The 12,956-nt window shown below is 62.2% G+C and overlaps 1 protein-coding gene across 3 annotated transcripts in view; it reads right to left on the reverse strand.

Moving 5' to 3' along the window:
- The window catches only part of HS6ST1 (heparan sulfate 6-O-sulfotransferase 1), a 40,344-nt gene extending 27,410 nt beyond the window's left edge, over positions 1-12,934 (reverse strand). For 2 of the 3 annotated variants that reach the window (XM_029224847.1, XM_029224848.1), the window contains exon 1: positions 12,292-12,878. In XM_029224847.1, coding sequence (XP_029080680.1) covers positions 12,292-12,818 — 527 coding nt within the window. In that variant the 5' untranslated portion in view covers positions 12,819-12,878. Of the gene's footprint in view, positions 1-12,291 lie in introns of all 3 variants that reach the window. The other variant, XM_029224846.1, reaches the window with a different exon arrangement.
- Positions 12,935-12,956: the final 22 nt, after the last annotated feature.

The raw sequence follows: 12,956 nt of genomic DNA on the forward strand, positions 1-12,956 counted from the left end.
CCGGGGCCAGCTGAGCCCCGAGGACACACTCTGCCACGGCCTTGAACCGGGGGGAGGCCAGCGACCAAGCGCCACACACGGCGTAGGCCACCGCCCCCAGGCTCTGCGCTGACACACTGACCCTCCGAAGGGCACTTCCTCTGGCAGAGACCCGAAACAGCTCGCTTGATGCGCCGGCCGCACGGCTCTGCCGGAGGCCGCCACCCCCGCCCGCCAGCCCGTCTCCGGCCCACACTGGGGCCAGTCAGCGCCCCCAGCAGCTCCGGGACGGCCCCTCCACGGCCGGCACCACCTCAGGCCGCCGCTGGCCTGATCAGCAGAGGGGCAGGTGACCAAAGACAGCAGGGCTCAGGCTGGGGCTCCCTCAGCCTTGCCGGGCGAGCGTGGCCCCCGCCCCGCTGCCTGGGGGGTCCCTCGGCCCGTGGGGAGCTGTGTCAACTCCTCTCAACTGCTCTGCGCCCAGAGAGGGTCTCGTGGGAAGCGCTGGCCCTGAGGACGGCTACTGTGGGGTGAGGGGCCCAAAGCGCCGGCTGTCGGCCTCGGCTGCTCGAGTGTCCCGTGGCTCAGGCGGGTCAAGGGGGTGAGAGGCCTTGTCCGCGCGCGCGTCCTGGGCCTCTGCGGGCCCGGCGGGCATTCTGTGCCCCGTGGCGAGTCCCGCCTGACGCCCGCGGGGCCCCCTTTCGAGCCGATGCTTGAGGACAGGGGTCTGCTCCTGCCCAGGGGGGGTCGCCACCAATCCCGCTGCCTGCCTTTGACCCACTTGGCTGAAACGTGACTGCCTCCGATTTGATAGAAACGATGTTTCCCTCTGGGCACTCTGACAGCCAAGCTTCCCGGAAAGCAAAGGAACAGAGCTCTCCTCCCAGGCCTGGGCTTTCTGACTGCGGGATGCTGGTTTGAAAGCAGGGCTCGGTAGCCCTCAACTTCTGCAGGGTCCACGCCGTAGGCCACCAAGCAGCCTCCCGTCTGGACCTGCCTGAGCAAAACCCAGTGCCCGGACCTGCTCGCCTGCCGACCCGCTCGCTGAGGGAACGGAGGGTGCTGGCATGTGCCCGAGCTGCGGCCTCTCCTGCGGGACACAGGCGCAATGGCTAGGGAAGAGCACTGTGGCAAGGTCGTGAGGCTGGGCAGGCGAGGCCGTGGTGCCCCGGGCAGGCGGGAAGTGTGCTCTCATGCCACGGCCCACCTGCTTCCCAGCTCCGTTCCTGCCCAGCGGGGCCCCTCCTCACAGGTGACATCAGAAACCTCCAAACCCCTGGGAGACCAACTGCTCCGCCTGCCCTAGTTCCACCTGCCTCGACCCCCTTCCCCCCGGGGAGTGACACGTCAGACCTAATGGCTCGGCTGTTTCCGGCGGGCGGCCACTCATGCGGCGGAGCCCCAAGGAGGAGGGGGTCGGTGGTCACTCGGGGCCTCCGCCGGGACCCTGTACCATCTCGGGCTGCTGAGAAAGTCCACCCTCCAAGCAGCCACGACACCCTCCCGGGCAGGCAGGCAGCATGGTGAGCTTGAACCCTACACCTGGGTAACACCTGGCTCTCCCCTCCTGGGGGACCCTGCACGCTTCCTGTCATGGGGAGGGCTTAACAGGAAACCCTGGGACCACAGGCCAAGTATGAATCCCAGCTCTGCCACGTGTGACCGTGCTGACAAGTTACTTAGGCTCTCGGAGCCTCGGTTTCCTCATCTGCCAAGCGGGGCCCTGACAGTGAGGTCAGAGTGAGGAAGGCCTGGCACCCAGTGTGGCTGTCGGTCACGGCCACTTATTGTTCCCAGACTGTGTCCTCCGGGCAAGGACACCTGCTCACCCTGCCCCCAGCACGGCGCACAGCACCCTGTAAGTGGGGTGCACAGAGATCGGAGCCTTCCCCAGCCCCTCCCTCCCCGGCTGTGGTCAGGTTCCCTAACAGGGAACGTGACCCAGGACTCACAGAAAACCCTCGCTGCTCTGGGACGACACCCGACCCCACTTCCTGTCGCACTGATGCAAACACAGAACCTCTGTGTTTGCAGGTCCTCGTTTTCCAAGGACACCAGCACTCCAGGGAAGTAAATATTTACAAGTGAGCCTTTAAAGCTCGTTAAGGCAGAGGGGCGATGCTCACCCACTGCTCAAGGGCCACAAATGCGTGCTGTGTTTGTTCCTGGGGCCCTGGGAACCCTGGCAGGAGCTAACTCTCAGACGGACGGTGATTTACGGGTCACCCCTCCCAGGCCGGGTCGGGGAGGTGGTCTAGGGGCAAACGCTGCAAATATGGGGCCAAGTGGGGCCTGGCGGCGGGGGGGGGGGGGGGTTGCTGCGTTCCAAGGGTGCCCTGCCCCCACGTGCCTTTCCAGGAGGATGCAGGAAGCTCTGTTCCAGAGGAGGGCTGTGCAGGGGTAAGCCCTGGGGGCGCTCCTGCTGCAGGGAGGATGGCCGGTCAGCTGGCCACCTGTCCACTCACCCAACCTTTCGGGCCTCTGGCTGATCCCCCAGCACAAGGGCGTCCCAGAGGGGTTCAGAGGTCGGCAGGCACGCTCCCGTTCCCCCCTGCACGTGCACTTGGCTGAAGGGCAAGGGCATGCCTGGCCCACCCAGCCCGTCCCAGTACAGGCGCCGGTAAACCAAATGCCCAGACCCACAGGCAGGGGAAGGACAGTCAAGAGGAGATGCCTGCCAAGCACACCGCGCACAGAACTTCATAGCAGGGTACACGAAGAGGACAAGCCACCTCTCGGGGATAAACTGCCCAAAGACGTGAGCAGGTAAGTAAGCAGCTGGAGGAAACTTCAGCAGCCAGTAACCACACATACAGGATGCCTGTCTCACCCAGTCAGGGGAAAAGAAACATGTGCTAAGACCACAGCGGACCAGCTCATGGCTGCTGGCTCGGCAGAAATGGCAGCACCCGACAGGCCAAATGGTGGTGACCTCAGGCATGGCTGGGCCGGGGATGTGTGTGTGTGTGTGTGTGTCTGTCTGTGTGTGTCTGTGCCAGTGGAGCCTGTCTGGAGAGCGCTGGCAGAGCTGAGGATGGGCAAGCCCGGTCACTATCACCTGGTCTGTGAAACATGCCTCCCCGTCTGCTCTCAGAACAAAGCCCAGGAAGAAAGATGTGTCTAGACAAACCCAGCAGTCAATGAATTAAACATGCGTGTCATGGACCAACACAGATAAATCTCAACAGCAAGGCCTAGTGAAGGAAGCAAGGAGCAGAAGGTCAAGTACAGTGTGTAACACCCAACGGTGCTGGGTGCTGTTCAAGGGATACATGTGTTGGCAGTGAGTGAAAGCATAAAAGAGGACGCAAGGAACACAGTGGTGGGGAGGGGAGGGGCGAGGTGCCGGGGGCTCAGCTCACAGCGAGCACCACGTGAGCACACGAGCCTGCCTGCCGCTCCCCTCCCGTCGATGCCCGTGGGTGGGTGACCGCAGCCCACGGCCAGGGCAGATGGGGGCCCGGGGAGGGGAGAGGAGTAAGGCCGTGGGACCCACCTGGCCTTGCTGCCCTTCCCTTCCTCACCACTGACTTCTTCTTGGTTGGGTCTCCAGGTCCTCAGAGGGGGAGGCAGACAAGCTGCCCGCACAGCAGGACCAACCTGCACTGTCCCCACAGGCCCTGATGACAGGAAGGCAGGGGCCTTCTGGAGATCCAGGGAGCGAACGAGCCCTTTTGTCAAATGGGCACAGGTGGGAAGGAACGGGGGTCCCCAGTGCCACAGCCTGGGGTGAGCAGAAGACCCCCATGGCCGCAACACAGCACACCCCAGGCCATCATGCTGGAAGGCCAGTGACGCTTGTGGATGTCACTAGCCTCCCAGCTAAGTGCCTAGGCTTCAGCTGCTGCCAGGGAAGTGCCCTGCTGACCCCTGAGCTGACCAACTCAGAGTGGGGACAGAAGCCGAGCTCCCAGCTGGCTCTGAAGGGCTCTGCCCTGTCCCCGGAGAGAGGGGAGGCACTGTAGCCTCTTATAAGAAAAAAAAAAAAGAGTGCTCAGCAACAAGGCATAATTGCAAGCTCCCACCTATGAGACAGGCACTGTCCCTACGGCCATTTGACAACTGGGAAAACCGAGGCACAAAAGTCACAGATCTCGCAGGTGGCAGAACCGGGATTCAACCCGGCTGGTGCAGCTCCAAATCTGGGCCCCTTCCCCTGCTCTGCCACCACCCCTGGTACAGAGACAGCAGGGCCTGGCCGCCCACCGCTTCTGCTCCCTCACTGCTGGCTGGCCCAGAGATGACCTCTGTCCTCCCTTGTCATCGAGGGTGGAGAGAACCTTACCGAGCTGACCACCTGCCGGGGTCTGGCACGTCCCCTGAGTCCTCCCACGGCTCTACAAGGCAGGTCGAGAAACTGTGGCTCAGAGTATCACGCGTATACAGGTGGGGTGCAGGGAACCCAGACGGGTCTGGCTCAGGAGCTCAGGTGTCCACCCTGGTGCATCAGGCGAGCACAACTTCTGTGGAGGGACCTGGCCTGCAGAGAGGCTGGGGTCCCAGCTCCTGCCTGTGACCAAGGTGGGGGGGTCCCCCGCACCACTGACTTCCTTCAACTCTACAGCTTTGTAAACAATTAACTCCAGAGTTTTCATTTCTCTAGTTCCTACTGTTCCAGATGATTACTGATTTGCTCTGATGCCCCACCCCCTACCCCAACCCCGGGGCCTTTTACCCATGTAACAGAGGCTCCTGGGCGGCCGGGAGGCCAGACTCTCTCACAGTGCTCCAGGCCACCCACTCACCCCTCACTCTGCGCTGAGGGAAGCTGCTGACAGCCGCCCCCATACAGGTGAGGACCTGGGCCCCACCCCTGGGCAGTGAGGCCGGCGCTCACCCCTGGATTGCAGAATTCTACGGGGTTACGACAAGTGGCCACGGCTCCAACAGGACACGGACACAAACTGGGACTGGAGGGCCCAAGAAGTCACAGGAGGTCATGGGTAACAGGACAATGGGCTCCTCCACAGAACCAAATGACAAGCTCCATACCCCCATTTTAGAGATGGGGAAACTGAGGCTCAGAGGGCTGTTTCTCTGTGCCCACGAGACCCACTGGCTCCAGACACAAGGTGAGAGAGGCTGCTGGGGCTCCTCTCTCCTCCTCTGGTTCCCAGTCGGGCCTGCTGGGGCCCAGAGCTGCTGCCTGGGCTTCTCGGAAGGAACCCAAGAGGCCAAGTCCCCACGCGCCTCCGCCCTGCCCCGGAGCCTGAGCCCCGGGCACCCAGAGAGGGCCCAGGAGCTCCTGTGGAGGCCTTGCAGAACTCGAGGTGTGTCAGTCCCTGCAGGCAGCCCCTGGTAAGCCGAGGCCCCAGACCCTGGGTGCTTGGCTGAGCGAGTGAACAGACCAACAGCTAGGGCGGGGAGGGGCCTCCAAACAGTCCAGCTGTCCTGGAGGAGCCTCGAGAGACACGGATGCAGACAGCGCTGCAGGGAAAGGCCGCCGGCCAGCCGCGGGGCTGCGTGTCCTCAGCAAAGCTGCCAGCACCCACAGAGCCGGCTGGGAGCCTGGCCGGGGGCCTCGCTGGCAGTGGGATAGCAGGGCTGCCCTGGCTGGTTTCTGCTCCCCCGTCAAGGAAGAGAGACCCCAGGTCTAAACCAAGGCTGGGGTAGGATGTGTGCGGTCTCCAGTGGCTGGACGCCTCCTCCATGCCCCCCCCCCCCCCGCTGACCCTGATGCCCTCCAACAGTGCCCACCCGGGTCAGGCAGCCTGGAAGCAGCTTGTTAGCTCTCTGGTGTGTGGATGTGGCCACGCAATGCTTTTCCAAAATAACAGGGCCTGGAAGCTGGGGACTTGGGACAACACCACACCAGGAAGGGGACATTTTACCAGGAAGGAGAGGAGCAGAGAGATAAGGCCACAAGTCCCACAGCCAGAAAGTGACAGGCCTGCCTTCGGGGACAGACTGGACATCCTGGCCTCTGGGAGGGCCCTTGTCCATGCACACTGTCCCCCTGTCCCCACTGCCCTCTTGTTACCATTTGTCCCTGTGACTGGCTGCAGGTCTCAGATGACGCGAGTCACCGTAGTTCCAGAGTGCTGCTTCCCGTCTCTACTCCTACGGATCCTGCAAAACCCCACGCGGAGGTGCCTCCTCCAAATCCCTCTGATGCCACAGGTCACACCTCCTGCTGTCACCACTCACGTGCCTGCCTGTTTTTGTGCTTAGGACCTTTTTTCTGCATAACATCCCCCCCGCCCCAAAAAAAACAACCCCAAACCAAACTGACAGCAAAAATTTAACAGGAAGAGAAACAGCCGCTGAGTTCTGGAAAAGGCAGGAGTAAGAGTGTTGAGAGATGGAGACCCTGCAAACGCTCCTGCCTACCTGCGAGTGCCGGCCACCGAGGCCAAAGGACGGGCCCGAGAAGACGAGAGCGGGTCGGCCACGAGACGCATCCACACGGCTGTAAGTGCCCACCAGGGAGACACCCTGTCAGACGTGCCACCTTCCCTTCCCGTCCTCCCCGCAGACCAGCTGAATCACGTCCTGGCCTAAATTCCACAGCCCTTCCGGCAGGGCTGGCAGCTGCAGGACCAGGACCACCTGAGAAGGACCCGGTCACCCAGGAGAGGCGGCAGGAGGCGCCGGCCCCGCTGTGCCGGCAGCCCCCGAGCCTCGCCTGCTCTCGGCTGTCAGCAGCGCCGACGCCCCCCTCAGCCCCTCCTGTGCTGCCCTGCCAGAGTCAGGAGGGCGTGGCCTGAGTCCCGTCTTGCTACCGCAGGGGCGAAGACTGCCAGATGTTCTCCAATACACCGACTACCCAGATCTGCACGTGGAACCGCCGGTGTCCACTCAGGGTCACGGGAGGCCTTCTGCCCCAGGCGGCACAGACGCGACGGCCGGTGGCTGGTGGCGGTTCTCACCGAGGTTGGTCTTCCCAGCTGGGGGCACCAAGGGGGAGGGCGCACAGGCCATAGGAGAGACAGACGTCGGGATATCAGCTTCCTGACTTTTCTGGGCCTTGACCTCCTTGTGGGAAAAATGGGGACAACTGTCACGCGTGCTTTGTGGAAGTAGGGAGTGGGAAATGAGATAGCCCGTTCCAAGTACCCGCGGAGCGCTCAGGGGACAAGAGCCAACCTCCCGTCTGCACCCTTCTCTTTGTGACCCTGGCTCTCCCAACTCAGGCCCCCACGGCCACTCACCCCTCCCCTTTGGCCCCAGATGGCAGAGAACTGCACCTCCGCTCTGGGCAGGGGTGAAATGCACACATCTGTGACCAGACGGGCCGGTATTCAGGGTGGCTGGGTACAGCCCTGTCCACCCCCTCCAAAGTGACGGGCCACCCTCAAGGGTGCACTTGTCAGGCGGGACTTTTCAATAAAAACCAGATACAGACAGTTTGCTCACTGAAGAAAGTAAACTCTTTAAACCCAGAACAATATTGAATACCAACGAGGTGAGTACTCAAATACCATACTTGGTTACACAATAAGGTGTAAAGTAATTTAATATTTACATTGAGAGCATTTAAACATTCAGACCATTCCACTCAGAAATTCCACACCTAGGAATTTCCAAAGGAAGACAGGGGTGTGCAAAAATACTTTATGTACAAGGAGGTCCACTGTACCGTTACTTACAGGAACCAGGAATAGGAAATCTGCACATTCAACACCAGAGGAGAACCAACTATGGTGCACCCAGAGGTGAGTCACCTGTAGCCACTAAATTATTGTTTTTAATGCCGCAGAATAACATCTGTAGACAATTTACGTTATAGCTCCAATTATAATAAAAAGAAAAGGTACGCACAGAGAATACAGTAACTTTCCTTTTTTATACTTTACTGCCGATTATCTACTACAGTCATTACTTCATAACAAAAACGGAAAGAAGATGAAACGAAAAGACTCAGGGTCCCTTAAGGATGACAAAGCCAGGTCCCCGCTGATGGCCTGCCACTCTCCCAGGGCAACAGCCAAACCTCTCAGTCCTGCCACTGAGAAAGAGACCCTGACTGATTCCACGAAGACCAGGGGCTTCACCAGCCCCCGGGCCCCAGGGCTGGGAGCTGCACCCACCGGGAAGGCTCTCTGACCCGGGGGGCACACAAGCCCCTGCACCGTGTCCAGCCCACTCTGCAGTGCCCCGGGCTTTACAAGGGAAGCACCTAGGAGGACAGGAAGCCCTGGTCTTGTAAGTTCTGTGGTGCTTTGAGGAGAACGTGCGCCGTAGAGCCTGAAGATTTCACAAACCAGGGCATCATTTAAAATGATCGCCGGTAAGTCATTTGAAAGTTTGTCTTCTCACGCGTTTGCTTAAAAACAAGAGGTTTTTTGGTTGTTTGTTCATGCTTAAAGAAAATCTAACTCTGAGTTTCTTGACCTTAGATTCCTTCCGTCTCAACCCAAGACCTCTCCGGGTGATTCCTTCAGGTGGCCGGGCCCTGTTCACTGGTCCCTGTCATGTGCTCTGGGTAACATCTGCCCCACTGCAGGCAAATGCAGGTTTTGTCCCTTAGTTGCACGTAAGGATGTGACTGTGAAGCCAAGTTGTCCGGTGCCATAGGGATGCTCCAAGCTAACCTGGGCCCACTGGCTGGGCCCACTGAGAAGCCCCTGAGGTTCTCTGGGACCAGCACTGCACTCAAGACTGTGTCCCTGAACCTGACTCACCACAGGACACATGGGGGAAGGGCGCGCTGACTGCAGCTCCCGGAGAGGCTGCAGGACCAAGAGGTGAACGTTCTTGTTGGTGCCACATGTAGGCAGCACCCGTTCGGGCTCCAGCCAGTGCCAACATGCCATGGACATGCCAGGATGGCAGATGGAGAGTGGCCAAGGGCACCTAAGGCAACAGGGAGCTATCTGGGAAGGCTTCCTGAAGGAAGGGGCAGCAAAACTGGGGCTGAAGGGACAGGAGCAGCTGGCTGCACCAGCAGATTTCTGAAACCAGACGGGACTCAGGATGGTGGAGGGAGGGTGTGCGACCAGAGTGAGGCTGCAGGACTGACACTAAGACTCCTTCCTCCTACAAGGAAGTACAGCCTCTGCCGGCTAAGATCAAGGATGCTGGGAGCCCACCTGCAGAGAGGACCCCATGAAGGTGGCCCGGAAGCCATACTCAGGTCCCAAATGCCCTCTGCGGCTTCAGATGAAGCCTACACGATTTTAGGGACGTTTCCAGGGCAACCGAGGCAAGACCCTAACCGTGTCTCCTCTCCCATCTCTTTCAGGCCGACGGGAAGAGGAGGGAGGGACGTTTTGGACCTTAGGAGCACCATCCCGACCCTACGAGGTGAATGGCAGCGTGGGGCACTGGCACACTCTAACCAAAGTGGCCCTTGGCAACGGTCGGCCACCTGCCTGAGGCCAGGCCTCCCTGGGGGCCTTACGAGCATTCCTGGCAGATGCCAGCAGGTGTGGCAGCTCCCTTGCTGGACACAGGACGAAACAGGGACCTGCCAAGTGCTTTGCTCACACACCTGCTCCTCTGTTCCACGCCAGGAAGCACCACAGATGCTGCAAGTTCCAAACCATATTCCAGCAAAACGCTGGAAACCTGTCCATCTCCACTCGTCTCCTCGATGCGTGCCCATCTCAGAACTACCCCGGCTGATGTGGTTGGGCGGGTAAGCACGGGAGCCGTGAAAACCCTCACTTCCCCGCACCGCAGGCCCCAAAGCCCTGTGGACGCCGGCACCAAGAGCTGGGAGAGGCTCGGTGGAGAGATTCTAGAAGCATACCTCACAGCGGGAAGACATTCGCCCCCCACCCCGACCCCCCAAGGTGGCTGGCCCTGGGGACCGGAGAGGAGGAAAAAAAGGCTCTCGCCCAGGCCCAGCCCCCAAAGTGCCATGTCACTCCTCAGTTTACCAGCCAGGTGGCCGCTCCGACACCACAGGGCCATGGGGAGGGCGGGAAGGAGGGCAAGGGCGACACCCGATTCTCCTGAGACCAGGCACCACCCGACAGCAGGCATCCCATGGGGGCTGGGCACTGCCACCGTCCCTCTGGGTGCTGGGTCCCTGGGCAGATGGGGGAGCTGCCTCCTGAACCCCCAGCGCTCTGGCCCAGCCCGACTAGGGGAGCACACAGGCTTGTAAACACACAAAGCCAAGACTACCCTGGCCCCTCCAGGAAGCTCATTAAAAACGCCATCAACCTAGCGCCTGGACCAGAAGTGAAGGGAGAGGCGGGGAGAGTGACACGGAAGGCTGGCAAGGCTCTGTCACCTGCCTGGTGGCACAGCCCACTCCTCGAGCAGACGGCAGAGGGCGGGCCTCCCGAGAACCCTGGAAACCCCTCCTCCACGGCCGGCAGCTGCTGGGCTCAGCAACTTCCCCACCGCAGCAGGAGGGAGCCACGGCTGACCACGCATGCGGACCACGCACGGAGTCCTCCACCCCTGCCACACGCACCCACCCTCGTGCAGCACCCGGAGGCCCTGGCTGCTTCCCCATTTCCTCTGTGCCTGTCTGTAGGGGCAGCGGGGCCTTCTGCTCTGGTGGACAGACTCTGGAGAAGGGACGCCAGGGGCCCTTCACCCTGGTGACCCAAAGAGAAAATCAGCTTCAGGAGGTGGGGCTGTAGGACGAGTGTCCTGGTGGCAAACGAGGGTCAAGGCCACGTCTGCTGGCAAGCCTGACTCAGGCCCCTCGGCAGCGCCTAGAGCGAGGTCTGCACCCTCTGCCCTCCGGGCTCTCGCTACCTGATTGCCTTTGGCAGACAGGACCGTTTCGCCCTCCACACCCCGACTTCTGCAGGCAGAGAGGTGCCCACCTGGGCTTATGTGGGTTGCTTAGTGCCCAGTTCCGGGGGCTTGCAGCCCTGGTGGGCAGAGGATAGATGGGCAAGTGGCTGCAAGCCCCCAGGCCCAGCCCAGTCTAGCACAGAGTGGCAGGACCCTGGGGAGTGAGGGGGTGAGGGGATGGTACAAGGCCAGCAAAGTGCATCTATGCAGATCAGGCCAAGTGCTGGACAGGAAGCAATGCTTCAAGGGCCCCTGGACAGGCCGACTGGTGGCCATGTAGCCTTAAGGCACCCAGCACATCACGTCTCAGGCTGGGAGCTGCTGTTGGTGGGGGGACAGCCAAGGGAAAGTGGGAAGACACTCCCCTCCCGCCCCCGCAGCTCTATGGCCCCAATTTCCTAACCACCTGGGAAAGACAACAGTAGAAGGACTGAAAGGCCGAGCAGGGAGAGCTCCGAGCTGGCCAGATACCAAAGCTTCATCACCCAAACACACCGAGACCTTGCATTTCGACCCAGGAGTGCTGATGGACTCAGCTACACGGGTCACGCAGCTCCCCAACGCCCATCTTGCCCCTGAACGCACTCTTGAGGCAAACGAGGAAGATAAACAAAAGGCTGGCAAGAAGACCTCCTTTCTGGACCTTCCCAGCCCAGGCATCTCAGGGAGAAGGCCCCGCAGGGCACCCACGTGAACAGGAGAAAAAGATTCCCAAGTTTAACCCTTGGAAACCCAGCACCGTGGGGAGAGAGAGAGTGTTTCTGGCTACAAAGCGCTTCCCTGGAGAGCTGTCCCCCAACACAGGTCAGCCCTGTGCTCCCAACCTCCACAGCAATGGGGGCCCCCAGGGAAGGCACCTGGCTGCACAGGTGCCCCCAGCCAGCTCAGCTCCCCCCAACCTGCCCTAGGCCTCCGTCTGCTCTTCTTTCAGAGCGAGCCTGCGCCTGGTTCTGGCCCAACTCGCAGGGGCAGGCAGCACTGCCTTCTCCCTGCCCCCAGCCCCAGGGGACACTCGGGCCTTTGTTCTACCTGAACACTTGGGCACAGTAGAGCCAGCCCCCTTCCCTGGCAGCTCCTCCCCAGCCCTCTCGAGGCAGGCTGGCGGGCCGGGGGCCCCGCAGGTGCAGGGGGAGAGGCACCTCACTTCTCTCACTTCCGATTTGGGCGTGAGAGCGGCGCAGGAAAGCGAGCACTCCAGGTGGGTTACACTCGCACAGGAACCCGTCTTCCCGCCCGACGACACAGGCCAGCCTGGACCCAGAGCTGGGTCACGACAGGTGACGGGCCGCGGGCAGGGGACGGTGACCCCGGGAAGCCCAGGCTCCGCGCAGCCCGCCGGGTGGTGGGGAAAAGTAAAGAGGCACAGAGGAGGAGGTGAGAGCGGGATTCGAGCGGCGGACCGCGGCGGACCAACTGGGGGCTCGGACGCCCTGAGATCAGGATGGGGTCCAGAAGGGCCGCGGTGAGTGGGGTCCCCAAGAGGGCAGGAAAAGAGGGCAGGGAGCGAGGGTGGGCGCAGGTCCGGCCGGCGAGGGCCGGGCCCGGGGGAGCGGCCGCGAGCAGGCACCCCGCCGTCCCGGGCCGACGGCGCGGCCGGCTGCGGGCGCTCACCTGGGCGTGCGCAGCGCGGCGGGGTCGCGGCGGTCCAGCACGCCGGGCACGCAGTTGGTGAGCTCGGTCCAGTCGGCGTGCAGCCCGCAGCTCCAGCCCGTGGAGAAGCGGGAGAAGAGCCAGGTCTCGCGGCGGTTGGGCCGGTAGCAGGTGCACTTTTTCTGGCCGGGCCGGCAGTCGCAGGGCACCTCGAGGCGCACGTTCTGCACGAGGTGGCGGCCGAAGGTGGTGCCGCCCGTTTTCTGGATGTGCAGGAAGACGATCACGTCGTCGCCCTTCATGTCGAAGTGCAGCGAGCGCTCCAGCTCGCGCACCGGGAAGTAGTACTTCTTCTCGTAGTGCGGGTCGGGCGTGGGGAAGAGGTCCAGGTCGTCGGGCGGCGCGCGGCCGCCGGGCGCGCCCAGGCTCAGTCCCGGGCCCGCGTACTGGTAGAGGATGAGCATAAAGCACGCCGAGCCCGCCACCACCAGCACGAACTTGCTGGCGCGCTCAACCATGGTCCTGCCGCCGGCGCGCCGCCGCCGCATGTGTCACCATCGCCGGCGGCCCGGGCGCGGGGCGCGGGGCCTGGAGAGCGGGGGGCACGGGCGCAGCTGCCTCCGCCGCCGCCGCCGCCCGCGCTCCGGCCCGGCTACTCGGCACCCAGGCCGCCCGCAGCGGCGCGG

Source organism: Monodon monoceros, unplaced genomic scaffold (genome assembly GCF_005190385.1).
Source record: "Monodon monoceros isolate NGI ecotype Baffin Bay Population unplaced genomic scaffold, NGI_Narwhal_1 Super_Scaffold_16, whole genome shotgun sequence".
Classification (NCBI taxonomy): domain Eukaryota; kingdom Metazoa; phylum Chordata; class Mammalia; order Artiodactyla; family Monodontidae; genus Monodon; species Monodon monoceros.